Below are 20,543 nucleotides of genomic sequence, written 5' to 3' on the forward strand. Positions count from 1 at the left end.
AGCTAACTGGCTCTTCTGGGTCTGTTTCTGTTGCAGGATCTGGGATTATGACATCTTCGCATCCCATCACAGCCAGCACACCTGAAGGAAGCAGCTATGGTGCTATTGGTACTGTGTCTTCTAGAACTGGAGACAGAGGGAGGGCCCTGTCTGGGACAGGGGAAGGCACAGATTTGCAATTATTTGGTGCTTTAAGGCCAGAAGGGAATAAAGTTACAAGCTACTTCAGTAGCTGCTTGCAAGTGTTTTAAAATGGGTGGCACGGGAGGAAGCAGTTTGGGGATTTTGCACTTCAAGAGTAGGGGAAAAGGTAGGGAAATGTCCACCAAAAAATGGCAGATATCTGGAATAGCTTTTCAGAGAGACTCCATCACTGAGACTCAGCTAGACAAAGCCACAGTCATCAGACAAGTGTTGATGGTAGTCCTGCTTCAGGCAGGCTGACTAGGGACTTGAGAAAGGTTTCTTCCAAGCAAGTTTCTCAGACCTGGTAATGAGTTCATGGAGCCTGTTTTTAGACCCAAGCATGCTTCTTCACTGGAAGGCTTAATGCTTGTGTGCAGGTAGACAGGACAGTGACAAGAGTTCCTTGTGGTCCAGCGTTTTCATTAGCAGGGAGATAATATCATGCTGTTTAATAGGTGAACTCTGCATTGGCAGAAGAGGGGGCGGAAAAAAAAATCCCTGCTAATCTGGGATGATGGTAAATCCCTTCCTTTGCCAGAGTATTTCTTAGTCTCCTTGGAACTATTTCCCCTACTGTGGAGGGACTGGTATTGAACAGTTCAATGCTGTGGATTTTTGAGTTGTAATCTTTTGGATTTGACAGCTTGGGGACCCAGATATTGGGCTGTGAAGGTGGGATGTCTCTGAACACTCAATGAAGAAACACAAAACTGAAGCTTCATGGGGTTTGGGGAAAAATTCAGGAGGAACTAAGTCATGGAAAAGAGTTGAGGGTTAATTTTCTCTTCCCTCAACCCCTGAAATGCTTTAAAAGCATTTGGGAGATGAGGAGGAAGATTGTGTTCTGCTCATTCTAGTCTGGGCAAGGAGTGGCTGGAAGCTCAGCCAACGAGTTGGAAATGTGAGTATATCCCTCTAGCCTGCAGGTGACCAATACTGTGTGTGCAGTGGGAGTAAAGCTGATGCTTTGCTTCCTGTGAAAATTCAACTTTCTTCCTTTTTTGTCTTTGTTCTACAGTATGTTTAGAAAGGCTGAGACCTAAAGCTTATGTAAAATCTGGAGATTAACTAGGTCAGTGTGTTCCTGATCTCTGAACAGCCTGCTGCTTTTTCTAGAGCTGTATGGCTGGTCTCAGACTTCTGGTTTTCAGAGCCGAGGCCAGTAAAGAGCAGAAAACGCTAGAGATGAAAAGTAGTAGAGCAAAACTGTGTGGTTTGTGACTAGGAAGAAGTTTCTTCCTTGAAATGACCATATCAGCTTTTCCCAGTGTATTGTTGCTGATATCTGGGCACCTTTCTTATTGTGTTTGGAGGGATTTAGCCTTTACCCTGCCTGTTTTGTTTGTTTTTTTCCTTCTTCTTGCCCTGCTCCAGATGAGTCTAGCTCCAGTGGTGGACGGCAGTTTTCTTCCCCTGAGCATGGGCCACCAGGAGGCTCTGACACAGACAGCTCTGTGGAGGAAGAGAGCGACTTCGACACCATGCCAGAGATTGAAAGTGACAAAAATGTCATCCGCACAAAGGTATGGCTGGCACATGGCCAGGACCAACACCAGTCACTCTCTGTGGGTTTTAACTTTCCACTTAGCTCCGCTGGATTTCATCTAATAGAGATGAATGTGCTTCTTAGTGTTCTTTCAGAGTCTAAGAAGTTTTCCTGATGTGCTAAGCATACTGCTGAAGTGAGTGACTTCATGTGGAAAATCAGAATGTGTTAGAAACAGTTGAGAAAGGAGGAGGAATCCAAGTGTGTCCAAGATAGTATAAGGAGGTGGGACAGCCTAGGGAGAAAATTATGTGCAATGGTAACTGGATATTCAGTAGGAGTAGTGACTCAAGATGCATGTCTTATAAGTACATTGAGATTTTTCTCCTGGCTTTTTCACTAGTTCTTTTCTGGTGTTTTTTATTGTTTGTTTGTTTTCTTCCCTCTTTCTTTTCCCATTAATGTTTTAGGTGTTCCTGTATCTGTCAGACTTGTCCAGGAAGGACAGAAGAATTGTCAGCAAAAAATACAAAATCTATTTTTGGTAAGAAGACAAACTGGTAAGGCCTGATCTTGGGACCTAGTCTCTAGTTGTAAGCTCTCTAGCGATGTCCACATGCTCTTCTTTTGAACCACAGTTTAGTTTGAAGGATATTCTTTCAGCTGTCCTGTTACACTCTGTTCTAAGCAGTCACTGCAGATCCCACGTACCTCAAATGAGGATATTTGTGGGCTGATACATATGTGATCCTGGCAATAGTTACTGGTTTTCATTAGCTTTTTAAAGTGTGGTAACAAGCAGTGTGCTGAAACATACTGGGGAAGGAGGAATTTAAGTGTGGACAGCAGTTTGAGGAAGATGATTGTCCTCCTCTACTCTGCTCTAGTGACACCTCAGCTGGAGTATTGCAGGGAGGGGTTCCCAGCACAAGAAATGTGACTCTGAATCTGTTTGAGTTGGTCCAGAGAAGGGCCATGAAGGTGGTCAGAGGGCTGGAGCAAAAGAGGTTGGTGTTCAGTGCGAAGAAGCAGGAGTCCAGGGAGACTTTATTGTGGCCTCCTAGTACCTAAAGGAGGACTGCAGGAAAGCTGGAGAGGGGCTCTGTCAGGAGTGTAGTGATAGTTTAAAACAGTTACCCTTTGTACTAAGGGTAGATTTAAGTTTAGATTAGACACTGGGTAGAAGCTCTTAACTCAGAGGGTGGTGAGGCACTGGCACAGGTTGCCCAGAGAAGCTGTGGATGCTCCATCTCTGGAGGTGTTCAGGGCCAGGATGAATGGGGCCTTGGGCGGCCTGATCTAGAAGGAGATGTCCCTGCCTCTGGCAAAGGGTATGGAATGAGGTTATCTTTAAGGTCCTTCCGACACAAATAATTTTCTTTTTTTTGGCTACTCAAATATAAAAGCTTGTGGTTAGCATCCTGACTCTTCTTGTGTTCTTGCTATTTGCCTCCTGTTTGCATAAGTGCATTTTTCTTCTACTTCAGGAGGATCGTAATCTGAGCTGCTATAAAGCTGCGGCTGGGAGAGAAGGGTGTATGCCCTTAGGCAACAGGGTGTACAAACTTCTCCACTTGCACTGTAAGGCTCTGAGATGGGTGTGTGCTAATAATGCTGTAACTGCTGCTCTTACCTTCTCTCTACAGGAACATCATCACCATTGCAGTGTTTTATGCCCTGCCAGTCATCCAGCTTGTCATCACCTACCAGACGGTGCGTCAACCTGTGGCTGTCACCAGCATTTGGTGTCATCTTGCCTTTGAACCTACTCTGGAACAGGAATGACAGTTGCAGTAAAATCGGGATGACTTGGGGATCCTGCTGTGTCTCTGAAGGGCAGATTACTTTAGCTGTTCTCTGTACCAGATTCTGATCACTCTGCTAGCTTGGCTCAGCTTTCTGAGCTTGTTTCTGCTGCTTCTGCCTGGAAAGCAGAGACTGCAGATTCCCTCTCCTCTGTTTTCCTAATCCTCATTTGGGGCCTGTTTTATTTTGCAGTCAGGAGGAACCTGCTATCCTCTCTGGGGATCTGCTGAAAGCAAACGCAGTTTGCTATTATATGAGTGTTCTTTTCTGTTTTGTTTTCCATAGCCCTGAGCTGTTACTCAGAGATTTGCAAGCAGACCTACTTTTCACCCGTGTTGTTTTGTTGCAGGATGCAAACTCAAAGTATGTTTTCTGTAAGGAGTGCTGCCAGGTCTGTGGCCTGTGGCAACATCTTGGCTCTTACTCATAAAATCTTCATTTTCAGATGTCAGTACTCCCTTATGGCAGTCCTACTGCTGGGCTGCCTCCAGGTCCCTACATACATCTTTCCATCCTTCCAAACCGATTTCACTTCTACACATTGACTTTCTTCTGGAACAGTGGCAAGTGGTCCCTGCTCTGCCCTGAGCACTTAAACTAGGCAAAGAGAACAAAAAGACCAGCTGACTTTCAAAGCAGTCAAGGGCTCAGCCACATGTCCTGTTTGAAGCACCCTAAGCTGCTGTTGCTAGCTTTGCTGCTTTTCAGGACCCTGTGGGCTCTAAGCTGCAGTGGTTTCTGAAAAGCTGTTTGCAGGCTGTAGTGCCTGCAGAGTTGCAGCCCTCAGGTGCTGTATCTGCAGTATGGCACATCAAACTTGTCTAAACACAGTGCATGCACTGTGACATTCAAACAGAGAGGATTCGCTAACATCAGCTCTCCCATCTCCACTCTGTCCAGGTAGTGAATGTGACAGGCAATCAGGACATCTGCTACTACAACTTTCTGTGTGCTCATCCACTTGGGGTGCTGAGGTGAGTCCTGCAGTCACTGCATTATTGCCTTGTGCCTCATGCTGTGCCTAGGCAGGGTTTTTTCCTTACTGGGTTCACAGCAACCACACTGAAAAGAATACTGAGAGTTTAGGGCTCTGAGCAGAGTCTCCCCGAGCTTTCAGTTGAGCTCAGCAGTGGCTTTCTGTTGCAGTAAGATGTGCATCCAGGCCTATGTGGCACCAGGTTTGCCCCAGCAAAACTGCTTGCCACCAGTAGTGGGCTTATGTACTCTTTGGATGCTTTTGCATGTATTCAAAGAGAAGCAGCTCTGAAAAGCAATTCAGAATAGTCCTTTCAGTGCAGCATTTTTCTACTATAACATTGGAATGCAAAGAGAATCCAGAGTTGGGAATCTCACAGAGAAAGTGTTAAATCAGTTGAAGCGGATGAAGAAGTACTCAGCCTGCAATTGTCCTCCATTGTGTAAAACTGGCAGGTGTTTGGCAGCTGCTGAAGTGGAGGATGGTGGTGGGGAACTAGATGAATTCAGTTTACTGTGGCCTGGGGTTCACCTTCCTGCTTCTGTGATGCTCTTGTCTTAAACCCTCTTTCTCCCTGCAGTGCCTTCAACAATATCCTTAGCAATGTGGGCCACATGCTGCTGGGCTTTCTCTTTCTCCTCATTGTGTTGCGCAGAGACATTCTCCACCGTCGGGCCATGGAGATGAAAGATGTCTATACCCTAGTGGGTACATGGTTGCATGGAACCAGTGGTGGGAGGGAGGGCGGCATGGGAACAAGGGTAACGCACAGTGGTTTTCAGTTTGCACTCCTTGCTGGAGGATGAAATCCTCTTTTTTTTTTTTCCCCTGACAAAAGATGGAGGTGGAACACATTCTCACGTACTACTCCACCACTTTGCTGCTTGTGGTGTGTCTGTGTTGCTGTTGTTGCCCAGTCTGGTCTCACAAAGACAGAGAGATGAGCTGAGGAGTGACTCCTGTAGCTCTTCTTCCATTGTTCACTGTGGAAGAACTGGTGCAGATGAGCTGGATGGGAGCACGCCTGGACCCTTGCTTTGTCCTGTGATGATGAAGCAGGCAGTGGAAAGGACCATCTGCTTTCTACAGAGGAGAAGGCTCCTTTGTACTAAAAGCTGAACATGTTTCTAACGGGGCTTGTGAAAAGTGCGGCCTGGTTAGTTAACATCCTTCTAAATGTGGTGTTGCAGTGGGATTTTTTGGTCTTAAGACATCAGTTCCAAGATACTGAGGTCTTCAGACCAGAAGTTTCTGTGTAATTATTTTGGATTTGTTGCTAGTGGATTCAGCCAGCTCTGCAGTATGATACAATTACATGTGGGCTGAAGGACAAGTGTGGGGCTTAGGAGGGTTGAGGTAACAAAGAGTGGAAGCTCTCTTGTGATCAGAAGAGTGAGGGTGCCTTCTGTCTGCCTCTGTTCTCTTCTAGGATTATGGGATCCCAAAGCATTTTGGGCTCTTCTATGCTATGGGCATTGCTCTGATGATGGAAGGGGTGCTCAGTGCCTGCTATCATGTCTGCCCCAATTACTCTAATTTCCAGTTTGGTAAGCCAAGTTGCCGTCTTTTGTGCTTGAAGAAGGATTTGCCATCTCTATCTTCTGCAGAGTTACAAGTATTTCTCACCTTTCTACTCTTGAAAAGCTTCCAGGCTTGGTCAGAAGACAGTGAATCTTTGGATGAAAAAAGGAAGCTCCATTCAAAGACAGGAGAATTTTTTTATTTTTTTTTTTTTAACTGGAAGGGTGGGCAGAGATTGAAATGGATTGCTTGGAGTTTGCGGTTTCCTGTGGAGACATATTGAAAGCCTGACAGGGCATGGCCCTTGACAGCCCTGTCACAGCTGACCTTGCTTGAGCAGAGGAACTGAATCAGATCATCTCAAGAGGTCCCATCCAGTCTCAATCATTCTGTAATTTCCTGCCTGTTTCTGTGCCCTGATGCCTTTTTATTGTCTTTGTTGCCCAGGAGCACAGATGTACTGCAAGGTAGCAAAGCGCAAGCTGCTGTACGATGTAGCATAGCTTCACTGTATGTGCTTTGAGCAGCTTTCTCAGCCTGCTGGCACCTGTCTTCACTATTTCTGTTGTGCTCCTTCCACAGACACCTCCTTCATGTACATGATTGCAGGACTTTGCATGCTTAAGCTCTACCAGACCCGCCACCCAGACATCAATGCTAGTGCCTACTCTGCCTATGCCTCGTTTGCTGTGGTCATCTGCCTCGCTGTCCTTGGAGTGGTATGGCTTCCTCTTATCTGCCTTTTTCTCTGGGGAGGAAATGCGTGGGGAGACCAGGGAAAGTGTCAGAGCTCAATAAGCTGTTAAGCAGCTACTTGTACTTGCATTCCTAGTACTCTATTTTCTCTATTTTTTTTTTTTTTTTTTTCTCCTTTCCAAGACAGCTATCCTCACAGCCTGGTTGCTTGTGCCTCTTTCTACAATTTGCTTCTCTCCAGTTGGAGGACTGTTACATTCAGCAGTAACCAGGCAAAATCTGTTGAATTCTTGCTTTGAACTACTGGCTAGGCCTCAGCAGACTGTTAGCCCCTCTCTGTCCTACAGTAGCACTGAATAGCAACTGATCTCTTGCAGATAGGAGACTGTGGGATAAGGCATAAAGGAATAGCTGGTAAACTTGAGAATTTCCAAGAATTTCTTGTTACTCTGCTTGATGGGCACTTCCAATCCCTGAAGGTGTTCAAGGCCAGGTTGGATGGGCCTGTGGGCAGCCTGATGTAGTGGTGGCAGCTCTGCTATCAGCAGGGGATTGGAACTAGGTGGGCTTTAAGGTTCTTTCCACCCCAAGTCCTTCTGTGATCCTAGATTTGCATGCCTAGGTTCAAACTGCTAGACTTCTATTATGGGATGGTGAATATTTTGTTGAGAGACGTTTTCAGGTTGTAGAGTGGGGATTCTAAGCTGTATGTGCCTCTTTCTCCATTCATAAAGAGAAGGCTTCTCTGCTTACTTTTTCCCCCATGCAAATTGAGAAGTTCAAGCACCTTCTGTGGCCCCAGAGGAGGGGAGTGCATAGTTGTAGCCTGTCAGCAGACTAGAGTTTTTGAACTCTTCAATGTATCATGGAAATACTAAAGTTTTAACACAGCATTAACTTGGGTTGGTAATTCGCTTCCAGTCCTTAAATAAATAGAAAGGTTATAATAGAAACACTTTGTACTTCTGGGTTTGCCACAGTGCACTTGCTGAAGCAATGGTTGGCTCCCTGACTGCCTGTGTAAAATTTCTCTCTTGGCCAGGGGGGCTGCTGCCTAGCTCTGCAGGGAGAGCTTGCCTGGCTTAGGGGTCCCAGTGTTTTTGCTTCTTGAGCCAGCTGCGGTCCTTCAAGGTCATCAGCCTTATCCGAGGGGACATGCAGAAGTAGTGGCTTATTCTCCAGAAGTGCTAAGCTCCTCTTGCTTTCCTCGTCTCTGTTTGGATATGTAGACTTGATTTTTGACTTGAAAGATAATAAGGGTTTCTCTTCAGTGTTTAGTAGGATTGTCTAATGCTCTGTGGTGATACAGGAAAGAAAAGGAGCAGCCTGCTGGTAACATGCCCCGGGTTTTTCCTTTTTTTTTCTTTCTCCAATACATCTCTGCTTTCAGGTGTTCGGGAAAAACGACATGTGGTTTTGGGTCATTTTCTCATTGATCCATGTTTTGGCCTCGCTGGCCCTCAGCACCCAGATCTACTACATGGGCCGCTTCAAGATGGGTAAGTGTCACATCCAAACTGTTTTGTGGGTGCTTCTTGATGGAATCTTTGCAAATCACCTCTGTGGCCTTGTGTAGAACTGTAAGGCCAGTCCTGTGGCCTGCACTTGTGTTTGGGGTTATCCTTTCCTCTCCCTCACCTGAAGCTTTTCCTGGTCTCTGAAGTTTTCCTGCTGTGGCTTCCCAGACAATAGGAATCAGCAGGACCAATTTGCTGTCTCTTGAGCTGTGCTCCAGAAGGGTGTGCTAGGTGGGGAGGAAAGAGAAGGTCTGGTGGGGAGCCTGGCTTGTGCGCTCTGCTTACAAACATGTTTCTCCTTCCTCTTCTGCTCCTGTCTGCCTCAGATGGCCCTGACTCAGGTAACTGGCAGCAGCTCCCATTCTTTGAAATGACTGAGCAGTGGTGGAGAAGCTGGGGGTGCATGGATGCATGTGGAAGGTGGGCTTGTGTGCCACCCTGGGGTTGGCTCTTGAGAATTGAAGTTTATTTGCCAGCAGCTCTGCTAGGGCCTGCTCCTTCCTAGGAAGGGGATGGTGTAGCACAGATCTCAACACAGGAGTCTATTCGAGCTCCACATTTGTGACTAAAGAGAGACCTTTGCATGCATGCGTGTCTGTTTGTCTTCACTGCTATTGATGACTCTCCAGAGGAGATTCTGCAGTGGTTTTTATTTATTTTCTGTAGCAGGGGCATTGTGTGTTTTGCCTCTCTATACCACTCTCAACAGAGATGAGGGTCTCCTGTGTCTCCCTCCACGTTGTTCCATGGGAAGCACTTTTCCTCTTCCTCTATGAACATCTTCCCTAAAGAGGAGTGGTGGCAAAGCCAACATATTTGCATTCAGACAGGGCCTATCTGACTTCTGAGCAGCACCAGGGTCAAGAATGTTTGGTTTTTAACCTGTTGTTCTGAGCGAACACTGTCTACCTGCTGTCCTGCTCAGCATGGACTACTTCCAGAGGGCTAGAAATGAATCTGTGAACACCCTGACCTTCATAGCCTGGGTCCTCAGCCAGTGTGTGCCTGCATCTTTACTTAGCAGGTGTTATGGAGTTCACTCTAGCTATACTGACTTCTGTTCTCTCCTTTGTCAGACTTGGGGATATTTCGGCGGGCAGCAATGGTGCTGTACACAGACTGTATCCAGCAGTGCAGTCGACCAATGTACATGGTAGGTGATTTCTCACTCTTCTGCACCTCCTTCAGCATCTGTTTGCTTTCTAGGTAGTGTGCAGAAGAGAGGGTTGTGGCTATTTTAAAAAAAGCAGTGCTGCCTGCTTCCCTTCTCTCCCTCTACGTCTCACCAGTGTGCAGTTCTCTGCTGGAGCTTTTTATTTGCACCAGAGCTTCCTTGATCTATGGCCTGGTGGATAGAACATAAGAACAAATGTGACACAAGTATGATAGAATTTGCCATTGCTCTTTCTTTCTAGGGATATCAGCTCAAAGGAGTTGGTGTAGGGCTCAGTGCAGTGCATCCCTTCTAAGGAATGCAGTGACTGCCACGGTTTTTACAGTGTCTTGGGGCAGACAGGAGGGGAAAAAAGAAACAATAGCTGTTACCTTGCATCCTAGTGATTGCTTTCTTCTCAGCAAAGAGCACTAATTAATGCTTGAAGCCAAATTAGATCTTTATGAATTCTACTTCATTGTTTTTATTCTTCAGTCAGACTGTATTTTGCAAGCAAAGTTGGTGCATGCAGGCATAAAATAAGCCTGACTGGCTTGAAATAGCTACTCCATGAAAGTAGCTGTGTAAGCACAAACACGTAAGAAACACAGATGTATCTATTTTGCCCTCTATAGTTGGAATTCTTACCTTGTTAATGGTAAAACTGGTTTTAAAGAAAAAAAAAAGGGGGGGGAGGGCTCCATGGATATGTGCAGGAGGCTGTCCAAAGCACCCTGTGTTCTCTTTCAAACATGCCATTTTTCTGTGCAGTATGTTTTTATGTGTAAGGAAGTTAACTAGGAAAACAGTGGAAACTTAGCCAAATGACTTGCAGGCAAGTGAATCTTCAGAGAATGATTCTTGAGGGGTTGACTCTTCTATTTAGATGCTTAATCTTTTCTATGCAATGTTCTCTTCAAATCTGTGAGGGCCAGAGCAGCATCCATCTCACGAATACTCTTTCGCATGGAGTAAATATAAGAGCCAGGTACATGTGCAGTTATGGGAACCAGACTCCAAACTCTCAGGCAATGATAGCTTGAATTTCTGAGGCAAAGTCCACTTGTTTCCTTCTGCTTTCATGTAATCATTGGTGTCTTTTCCTCAGGACAGGATGGTGCTGCTCATCGTTGGAAACCTAGTCAACTGGTCCTTGTAAGTAGTGGGCTGTGGTGTTTTGCCTACTTGTATACATGGGCTTCAGTTTGATACAGGTGGCCTTGGGTGGGGAGGAAATGCAACGGTGTCATTGTGATTGTTCTGTGCTGGGGCTCTTCTGAGACAGTTTGGATTGCAGCGTGCTCCAGAGATACCTGAGGCATCTCTGAGTGTTTTGCTGGTGCTGTCCATTGGCTTGTTGGACCAAGCTTGCCCAGGGTTGGCCTGATACAACTGTGCTATGTTCTGCTGTGCAAACCCATCCTCTGTAGTGGGAGCTCCAGCCCAGCTCAGCTGCGGGAGGCTTGACAGAGACATTTGACACAGTTGCAGAGCCCAGCAGTAGCTGCATGGTTGGAGTGACAAGCTTTTGGATAAGACCTGAAATAACTGCCCTTAACTCCTGCTTTTCTCAAAAGCTGCTTCTCAAGGATATGCCTTCTACTAAATACAGAGGTCTGGGGCCAAGCCCTACTGAGTGCAGTGTGTTTGGCCATAGGGTGGAAGCAACGCAGTGCTCCTGCCCATATAATAGAATCATAGAATCACCAAGGTTGGGAAAGACCTCCAAAATCATACAGTCCAATCATCCACCAGCCACCTACCAACTCCTACCTCACCAAAACCTCTTCTCAGGGAATTGTAGAGAGTGATAAGGTCTCCCATGAGTCTCTTCTCCAGACAGAACAACCCAGTTCCCTCAGCTGCTGTTCATAAGGCTTGTGCTCCTGACCCCTCACTGGCTTCATTGTCCTTCTCTCAGCACACTCCAGGGCCTCGATGTCTCACTTGTAGTGAGGGGCCCAAAACTGAATGCAGTACTCAACATGTGGCCTCACCTGGGCTGAGTACAGGGAGATGAACACTTCCTTTGCTCCTGCTGGCAACATTATTCCTGGTACCAGCCAGGAGGTCATTGGCCTTCTTGGCCACCTTGGCACACTGCTGGCTCATGTTCAGCCAAGCATCAATCAATATCCCCAGGTCTGTTTGCTTTACACTGTCTTCCATCCACTCCATCTCAAGCCTATAGTGTTGCCTGGGGTTGTAGTGGCCAGAGTACAGGACCTGACTCTTGGTCATGTTGACCTTTTCACTGGTCTAGGACAAGCTATCCAGCCTGTCCAGATCCCTCTGTAGGGCCTTCCTACCCCCAGGCAGATTGATGCTTCCTCCCAACTTGTACTTTCTCCCAGGTTGCCCGTCTCTTCTTCTATACGAGGTAGATTGTCTTTTTTTTCCTGGAGCCTCAGGAAAAAGCTCCTTGTTTGTCCATGCCAGCCTTCTTCCCCACTGGCTCATCTTACAGGGAGACAGTCTGCTCCTGTGCTTTCAAGATTTCCTTCTTGAGGAGTGTCCAGACTTGCTGAACACTTCTAGCCTTCTGGAATATCTGGCTGCTCTCAGTGGATGAGCAGATCTGAGGCTGTTTTGCTTTGCTTTGTTTCTTAGCAAGGAGCTGAGGTGAACACTATTTCCTTCAGGAAACTGGGAGGGCTGCAGCCGTTTTGCAATGTCCTGTGGTCTGAGCGGAGCAGCAGGTGTTTGTCAGTTTGGGGATGTATCCTGTCCCCAATGAAAGAAGCTGTCTAATGTCTCTTGTTCCTTTTCTACCCTCAGTGCTATCTTTGGGCTGGTGTATCGGCCCAGAGACTTTGCCTCCTACATACTGGGCATCTTCATCTGTAACCTGTTGCTGTACCTGGCTTTCTACATCATCATGAAGGTAAAAGAGGTGGCTGTGGCTGTCATGCCTCTGCCCATCTCCAAAGAGGATGGTATGAGCCTCCTCTCAGCTGCAATCTGGGTTCCATGCAGAAGGGCATGGAGAGGCCCTTGTGGGACTTGGGGTGGGATGAAGCACTGGTTGTTCGGGAGGGGATGCTGTGCAGTGATCTTGGTGGCTGGACTGCATCTTCCTGGGGTGGGCAACACTTGGTGGAGGTGGTCAGGCCAGGCTTATTTGCCACTGTGCATTGCTCTGGCCCCTGGGAAGCACTTGTTGTGAGGCTACATCCCTCCCTGCAGATCCGCAGCTCTGAGAAGCTCCTGCCTATTCCCTTGTTCTGCATTGTGGCCACAGCAGTGGTGTGGGCGGCTGCCCTCTACTTCTTTTTCCAGACCCTCAGCAGCTGGGAGGTAATGTTTCCCTTTTGCTATCCTTCTGTCCATGTCTGTCTCTTGTCTTCCCTTCCTGTTGTTCTTTTTCTGTAAAAACCAAAAAAACCAAAGAAAACAAACCACAATACTGTGGGGGAGAGCCTTGGTCTACCTTCCTTCTCAGGTCAGGAAGGGAGTGCAGGAAACTGTGCTGAGGCCAAAATAACTGTACGTGTGGTATCATGAAGGTTGAAAAAGACCTTTAAGGTCGTCAAGTCCAATGTCAACCCATCACCACCATAGCCACCACTGTGGAGTGGTGATCTTGAGGCCCTCCTTATGGGAGATAGGGTGACCTGGTGATCTGAAGACAATGGAGCAGATCCTGACCAACAGTAGCTGGCAAAATTGTCCCTGGAGAGATGAGTAATGGGAAATAACATGGGCTGTGGGGACCCCATATGGCCTGGGAGGCTTTTAAATTTGGACTGGATGCATTCTCTATCACCGTGACAATGAGGGGCTTGCTGCAGAAGTATCCAGTGGAGGTTTTGCAGCTTGTGCTATGCTGCACATCAGATGTGGTGACCAGAGGGGGTTCTCCTGAGCTCTGTGCCACGATCTCAGACCCATCCCTAGCTGTGCAGTATTGCACTGCATATTGCCATGTCCTCGTCTCATGTCTGCTGTTTCTCTTGGCTCCTTCATAGAGGGTTAAGGCAGGAAATCCTCCAGAGGGCTCTGTGTATGTGGCCAGGGTTCTTTGTGTGCTGGTGTCGAGTCCTGACTGCCTGCTCTCCCTTCTAGGAGACTCCAGCAGAGTCCCGAGAGAAGAACCGGTCATGCATCCTGCTGGGCTTCTTTGATGACCATGATGTCTGGCACTTCCTTTCTGCAGCTGCTTTGTTCTTTTCCTTTCTGGTGAGTCCTGCTCTGCTGTGGGGCCTCAACCTCTCCTTCTCTTCCTTGTTTTCCTTTAACTGTGAGGTGACTAGCGAGACCTGCAACCTTGAGCTTCTCCCCAGGTCCTGCTGACCCTGGATGATGATCTGGACACGGTGCGCAGGGACAAGATCCCAGTGTTCTGAGCCTCGGATGGACAGAGGCATGGGGGTGTGCCAAGCCACTTGGCTGAAGGCACCAGGCTACCGGTGTCCGTGGGAATGAGCCTGTTTCAGTGGCCTGCAGCCCTGTGGGAGCGGAGGAGCTGGACCCACAGTGAGCGTGACTGGGTGCCACGGGAACTGGGGCAGAACCAGGAGGGAAGATGACATTGGCTCCCCTGCCACCACACCCCCTGGGGCAGGCATGACCTAGCATTTGCAGCCCTCTGGCTTGTTAGGACAGCGGGTGCTGGAGCTTGTGAAGAGGGAGAGGACAGGAAGCATATTTAAGACCTTTGCTTCCTTTCCTCTAGGTTGACGTGCTCTGCTTTCTCTGTAGTGAGTGAGTTTGAGAATGCATTGCAGCTCCTCCTGTGTCAGCAGCCAGTGTCCAGACCCTGCATACTGCTGCCCTTGGAGAGCCCCTTGGGCAGCATGGAGGGAGAATTTGGTTTCTGTCCCACCACGATCCCAGCATGCAGAGCAGCTGCCAAGTGAGTAACAGGCTCCAGACAGAGGTGGTAGTGGGGAACTATGTTTCTTTGTTGGAGGAGCTCCTCCTGTAACTGCAGGAACATATCCAAGGGGCTGCAGTGTTTCAGGGATACAGGGACTAGTGCTGCACTGCCAGAGGCAGAGCTTCCTGCCTTGCTATTGTAGCTCCTCTCACCGGTACAAACTTAACAGCCCCCCCCCACTCCTCTCCAGCAGCTCCTGTGCAGCTGCTTGTCAGTGCAGAGTTCTCCTCTACAGCACCAGAAGCAGCGAGACCATAAGAGAGATGGAGTGATGAGGCCTCAGTCTCGTGCTGGGCACCTCATGGGCTCCTGCAGTGTGCCCCAGTCTGGGAGCCTCTTGGAAGGGTTGGAGAGTGGGGAAGCTGTCCAGCAGCTCCTGACTTTCTCCTCCCACAAGTTTACTTTGGATGGGGAGTGTGGAGGAGGTCTTGGAGTCATTGGGGTTGAGCTCTTCAGAGGTGTGGACGAAACTTCTTCCCCCACCTCTTCAAATTTTCTGCATCTGAGGTTTTTAAATGTCTTTGCATTCTTTCTGAATTCTCAATTATTTAAAAAACAAGAGTAAGGTATGAATTATTGCAGGTGTTGCATTTACAGTGTGACCTGCTTTGCTAATTTTGAATTAAAAAGTATTCTTTGAGGCCTTTGTTGTCCTTGTTTTTTATTATCTGACCGTTTTCCCCTCAATGTACGTGCATGTATCCAGTGTTGTAGAGAGGCTCTGTTCCAGTTCTGTTTACCAACTTTTTACATTGATAACTTTCTACTCTGAGAAGTCTGCATTTGCCAGGAAGGTTTTGCAGTATCTATTTCTTACTTTAATTTTTTTTTTTTTTTTAAGATGAAGTTTTTCCAAGATGGTCAAAAAGGGAATGTTCCTGGTTCCCTGTTCTGCAGGTCAGCCTGAATTCTTCCTGCTACGGCTCTGAGCAGCGGTGTGGAGAGTTCTTGGGAAAAGGGGCTGCATGATCATATTTGCCAGTCACTGCAATCCTTAAGCTTCACTAGGAGCAACCCATCACTCTTGCAGACTGTTTCCAGAGTGCAGGTACCAGCAGTCAGCTTGTTCTGTTGGCTCCAGTCAGCCCTGTGAGGGCAGTCTGGCCAGAACAGAAGCTCCTGTTTGGCAGAGGGCTGGAGCAGGAATGGCATGAGAGGCTGTTAGCCAGGCTTCTGTCCCACCTCAGAGAGCTGCATGAGACATGGCTGCGTTTTGGGCAGGGTGTACAGAAGGCAGCAGTGGTCCTGATGTGCTGGGTTGGGTTATGTGCTTTGGGCTTGACTTGCAGGTTTGTTGTGCAGGTAGAGCTGTGAGCTGTCAGTATGCTAGGAGCAGGGCAGGTCTGTCACACCTGTTGCTAAGCATGCACCAGTCTTTCTTGGAGGTGCCACCATGGGCTGCAGGGAAGAAGAGGATGCTTGGAGGAGGATCAGGCTGAGGAGAGCCCATTTTTTTTATTCTGCCCCCCCCCCTGCAACCCTGCCATCTGTTCTTGGTCTCTCTGAAGTGTCAGGATCCAATACCAGTGACACAGGCTTGCCTGCAGCTTCTTTATTCTTCCCAAAGGAAGAGACTGCAGGAAAGCCTGAGGTGCAAAACCTTCAACTCCTTGCTGCTGAGTGTGGTGAGGCTAAGCTGCTTTGATCAGTGGGGCTGCAGAATTCTGCCTTGCCTGGCAGCTTGCTGTGCAGATGGAGCCTCGTGGGCTTTAGTACCCATGTGAATCTTCTGCTGCATGCATTGTGTGCTCTTCTGTCTCCCCCCACCTGCAAATGTGAGGGCTGTTGCAGGAGTCTGAGCTCTGTACTTACAATTATGTGAACAGTGAAACCACACACTGTGGTAATGTCTGTGCCATGAAGGAGTTCAAGATGTGGAGCTTGCCTGTGAGGTCATGCAGGGATGCTTAGGTAGTCCTGCTGCCAGGACCATCTGCTCTCTCTTTTCTCTGTGTTCCTGTTCCCAAAAGCAGGAGCAGAAGGCTGAGACAGGGCTGCATGGAGGCACCTGAGGGCTCTATGAGGAGCTGCAGCTGTGGATCTGCTGGGAGGATGACAGTGTGTCACTTGGTGGTGAAGTGAGCTAGAGATCAAGTGGGACAGTCCTCCAGGGGCAGCACTGGAGAGGCAGCAGCAGGACAGGAGAAAGCTTCTGATGGAGCCCTCACCACCAGGGGCCCTGCACTGTTTCTGCTAGGTGCAGTCACTTACAGGAACTGGCAGATGCTGCCTTCCGCAGGCTGTGAGATGCAGAAGTGGCAAAGGAGGCAGCATCCCTTTACAAACCTGTTGCTCTCAGCAAGCTGCCAGGATCCTGGAGTTTGTAGGCTTGAATCCAAAGCTGTGTTTGCTCACTGTGCTGCGTTCAGTCCCTCTCAGCCTGGTGCAGAATGGGCTTTTGCCTTGCAGGGTCGCCCTTAACCTGTGCGTGGCTGTGGAGAAAGAGCAGCAGCTCCTCTTCTTTGTGCAGAAGTCAAAGATGTATCAGAAAGTACCAGCAGTATCATTTACTTGCCTGACTGAAGAAGACCCTGTCTTCTCAGGCTTTGTCTGGATTTGTTACAGCTATCCAATGTTTTAATGAAAAATATTCTTCTCCACATCTGCTGTACTCGTGGAGCTTGTTCCAAGCCTGAATTTGTTTCTCATTGCAAAGCTGGAGATCTTCTCTGTGTGTGAATGTGAGAAGGAACAGTAATGTTGAGCAGCAGCAGGCAGGGGCAGTGTAGGAGGTAGGAGAGCAGCAGATGGGCTCACTGTGCTGAGCAGAACCGCACAGTGTGCATGGCACTGCACTAGTGGAGTGGGAGACTGGCACAGAGCAAGCAGAAAAACACGTGAGAGAATTAAATGTAAGGAGAAATGGATGGAGGCAGAGCTGGAATCATCTTCTTGCTGCTTTCGAGCCTCCTGCTGATGCAGCAGTGTTGAAGATTCTCTCTTGGCTTTGACCTGTCTGGTTTCTGTTGGCACTGCAGGGCTCAGCCCAGCCGTATGCTGGCAGAGGTGCCTCTGGCTTGGCTGTGCTGGGCTGGTGGCATGGTCCCTGCTTCCCCAGCATGTGCTCATCCCTCCTATGTTCAGTACAGCCTGCTTCTGAAAAGGGGAACAAACAGTTCAGTTTCCTGCTGCATCCTTTCCCATTTATTTTTTCCCCTCTGTGAGCTTACGTGACTTCCTAGGGGCTGAGGAGTGTAATGGAAGTAGGAGCTGCTCTCTGTGTGGTGTGAAACCCTGCATGCACAGATACAGATTTCAGCAATTGGTCACTAAATACTTGCAGGTATTTCCCAGGTCATGAGAGGTGTACTTGCTGTTTTTTATAAGCAGGAGTGCTAACACTGGGCTTAATCTAACTGGTGTTTTTTACCTCCTTCCCTAGTGCTGCATCTGCCTTACCTTCAACCTGAGTGAGAAAAACTATGCAGTGCTGTCACTGAGTCAGGTGACTGGGTAACAGTGTGGGGAAGCAGCCTGAATCAGCTTCATTTGTGTTTATATTACAAGTATAACTTCAGTTAGGAATGGATATGAATGTTTCTGCTGACAGATGTTGCATTGCTCACACATCCCCTGCCCACTGGCACCACGTGGCAGCCCTGAGCCCATGGCCTCAGCACCGTGGTGCTGTGCTGGAACTGGGATCTGCAGGAGCGGTGAGGGCTGCAGAGTGGTGTCATTCCTCAGCCTTTGGAAAGCTGCAGTTTCTCCTCTTGAAAGCGGCAGGAGGTTCCATCCCTGGAGGGGTTTGAGACCAGGTTGGATGGGCAGCCTGATGTAGTATTAAATGTGGAAGTGGGCGGCCCTGCCTGCGACAGGGGGCTTGGAGCTCGATGATCTTTGAGGTCCCTTCCAGCCCAAAACCTTCTATGATTCTTCAGCTTTATATATAGAGAGCCCCACACCTCCCTTTTCTTTCACACAGGGAAAGAAGCTGTACTGAACAGAACACAGACTTTGAAGAACATTTTCCTTTTTTTAATAAAATACTATTGTGTTCATATCTATACAAATAATTATTACAACTATTAAACAAAGTATTACATATAACAATAGAAATCTCAGAGCTCTGAACAAGATCGTGGGTTGAGATATTTACACCTGAATACGACACATTTGTAAAAAGATGTCAAAATAAACAGAACAAGATCTTATTTACAGTTGCAAGACGATGTTCCTCTTCGTTCATTATATTCTTCTACTGCAGATTTCCTTTCTTCATTACAAAATAAGAAGGGCTTTACACTGGGGCTGTATCCAAGTAATTGACAGCTGGATAAAACAGGAGCACAGCAGCTGATTCTGGGCTGAATATAAATAATTTACATTGTGGAGGGCAACAGCATCTCTGAATAATCTCCCGTGGCAAAATCCATCTTTGCTTTCCTTCTCACAGTGAGCAGGCAGGAATGTGGGGACAGCCTACTGCTGTCTCATTTTGCATTTCTGATTGCTGAAACAGCAAATCATATCGCAGACTTGAAACCTGCTTGTAAAAATGCAGTTTGATGAGAAAGCAGGAAATGCTTTTTGTAATACAAAAATTTGCTGCTAAGGTAAGGGTCAGCAACTTTAAAGAAGAATATGCTGTTTTTTGGAAATTATCTTGCAACTTAAGAATGGCTTTTGTGTAACCAAGTGAGGACCGTCAGCAAAGAGAAAATGGTTCTTTACCATCACGACCAAACATTTCTGGAAGTCTTTCACCATTCACAGAATAATTGGCTAGCAGTACAACATGTGGAGGTAAAGTGTGGGTGCTTTAACTGAGCTGTACTGTAAGGACAGCAGTGGCGGTGCTCTTAAGGGTTGACAGTGCCATCCTCCTCCTATGTGTGCTCAGCCGTGGAGCACTGCTGGACTGGGCAGAAGGGAAAAGGAGCAGAAGTGAATGCAGACTGGCTGATGGAAGTAGATGGAGCTGCTTACACTGCTCTGTTCAAAAGCAAACACACAGGAAAACCCAACAACGCAAATTTGATCATTTCAGTATGAATAAATTCAGTTCTACTCTTTCTTTCCAAGTCAAGGTGGGATTATTACTGAAGTGACAAGCATTATAATTGTGTGGGAAATAAGGCATGATCACATCTCTCCATGCATCTGACTATGGCCATCCAGAAGCAGAGGGCAGCACGGGTTTGTGAGCAGGGCTGTGTGAGTACCTACTTCTCTGAGGAGAAGTAACGAAATGATGCTTGTTACTGGAAACACCTTTGCATTTTGCCCTGCACTTTGCCCTGCCAAATGATGTGTTTTCTGCACCAAAAACCAGTCACTAACCACAGTGGCAGTGCAGCTTTAAAGTGCGTAGGAAACCTGTGCAAAATGTCAGAGGCCCTGTGCTAGCACTGCATCTTTAATTCGGAGGCGCTCCCCTGACGGCAGCCGGGCTGTCAAACACATCCCAGTGTGGCTTAAACCATTCCTGGGAGCTGCACTTTGATGAGCCCCTTGCTCTCAGTGAAACCAGTGAGAATGCTCATACAGAACCAGTTTGTTGCCTGCTGTCAACTCAGTCTGATTCTGCTCACATTCTCCTAGTTTTCATAAGGGATTAATTGATTACTTTACGTTGAAGTACATGCAATTCATCCCTAGGCCATTTGCAATTGTTTGCTGCACACGTTTAAGACAAGCTGGAGGCCACAGCTCCCCAGTGCTCATTGACTGCAGCAGTCCCACCCCAGAGGTAGTTCTGAACCACTCCCTTTTGCTACTTCTTTTGCTAAATGAAGCAGCGTGGAGCTCATGTCTCTTCAAACACAAAGCAAACCTTCCAGAAAGATACTATGAAACCGTTACGGAAGAGACAATTCCACTCTCAGGATAACAAATGGCAATTAAATCTTTTCCAAATACATCTTTAAAAGATTGACGAGGAATTCTTGTTGCATTGCAGAATTTTGCCAAAGAAAATGCAGTTCTACTTGTAGAATGAAGAGACAGGGGTAATTAGCTTGCAGTGAAGAAGAAAACAAAAGCAATTCCATAATTAAAAAACAACAGAAAGTACCTGACATCTCACTTCTTCTCTTTTAATGCAAAATACCCATTCCATCAGCTGTTCAAGAGCACCAGCATGTGAGAAACAATCTGGTAAAAGCATAATCACCCCAAACCGGGGCACCTGGCCAGGCTCAGCAAGGACAATCTTGAACTGTGAACGATGCCACGAGATAGACTACATACTAGAGCCAATTTTTCTTTTAATTAATTGATTTAAATGCCAGTCAGCTGTGAGAATAATAGAATTGGGGAATAAATAGAATTTGACAAATGCCTTCATGTGAATCTCTTGCAGCTAGGTCTTCCTACATTTC

General features: G+C 47.4%; 1 protein-coding gene across 1 annotated transcript in view; it reads left to right on the forward strand.

The window, feature by feature from the left end:
• The window catches only part of SIDT1 (SID1 transmembrane family member 1), a 40,855-nt gene extending 25,995 nt beyond the window's left edge, over nt 1-14,860 (forward strand). Inside the window, exons 11-25 of the mRNA XM_042867348.1 lie at nt 37-108; nt 1,561-1,709; nt 2,143-2,216; nt 3,319-3,385; nt 4,379-4,452; nt 5,035-5,158; nt 5,884-6,001; nt 6,558-6,694; nt 8,062-8,170; nt 9,265-9,341; nt 10,450-10,496; nt 12,120-12,225; nt 12,528-12,638; nt 13,407-13,520; nt 13,625-14,860. Of these exons, the coding sequence (XP_042723282.1) occupies nt 37-108; nt 1,561-1,709; nt 2,143-2,216; nt 3,319-3,385; nt 4,379-4,452; nt 5,035-5,158; nt 5,884-6,001; nt 6,558-6,694; nt 8,062-8,170; nt 9,265-9,341; nt 10,450-10,496; nt 12,120-12,225; nt 12,528-12,638; nt 13,407-13,520; nt 13,625-13,687 (1,442 nt within the window). The 3' untranslated portion in view covers nt 13,688-14,860. The remainder of the gene's footprint in view (nt 1-36; nt 109-1,560; nt 1,710-2,142; nt 2,217-3,318; nt 3,386-4,378; nt 4,453-5,034; nt 5,159-5,883; nt 6,002-6,557; nt 6,695-8,061; nt 8,171-9,264; nt 9,342-10,449; nt 10,497-12,119; nt 12,226-12,527; nt 12,639-13,406; nt 13,521-13,624) is intronic.
• Nucleotides 14,861-20,543: the final 5,683 nt, after the last annotated feature.

Source organism: Lagopus leucura, unplaced genomic scaffold (genome assembly GCF_019238085.1).
Source record: "Lagopus leucura isolate 7727_CA_CO unplaced genomic scaffold, USGS_WTPT01 Super-Scaffold_100001, whole genome shotgun sequence".
In the NCBI taxonomy this organism is placed as follows: domain Eukaryota; kingdom Metazoa; phylum Chordata; class Aves; order Galliformes; family Phasianidae; genus Lagopus; species Lagopus leucura.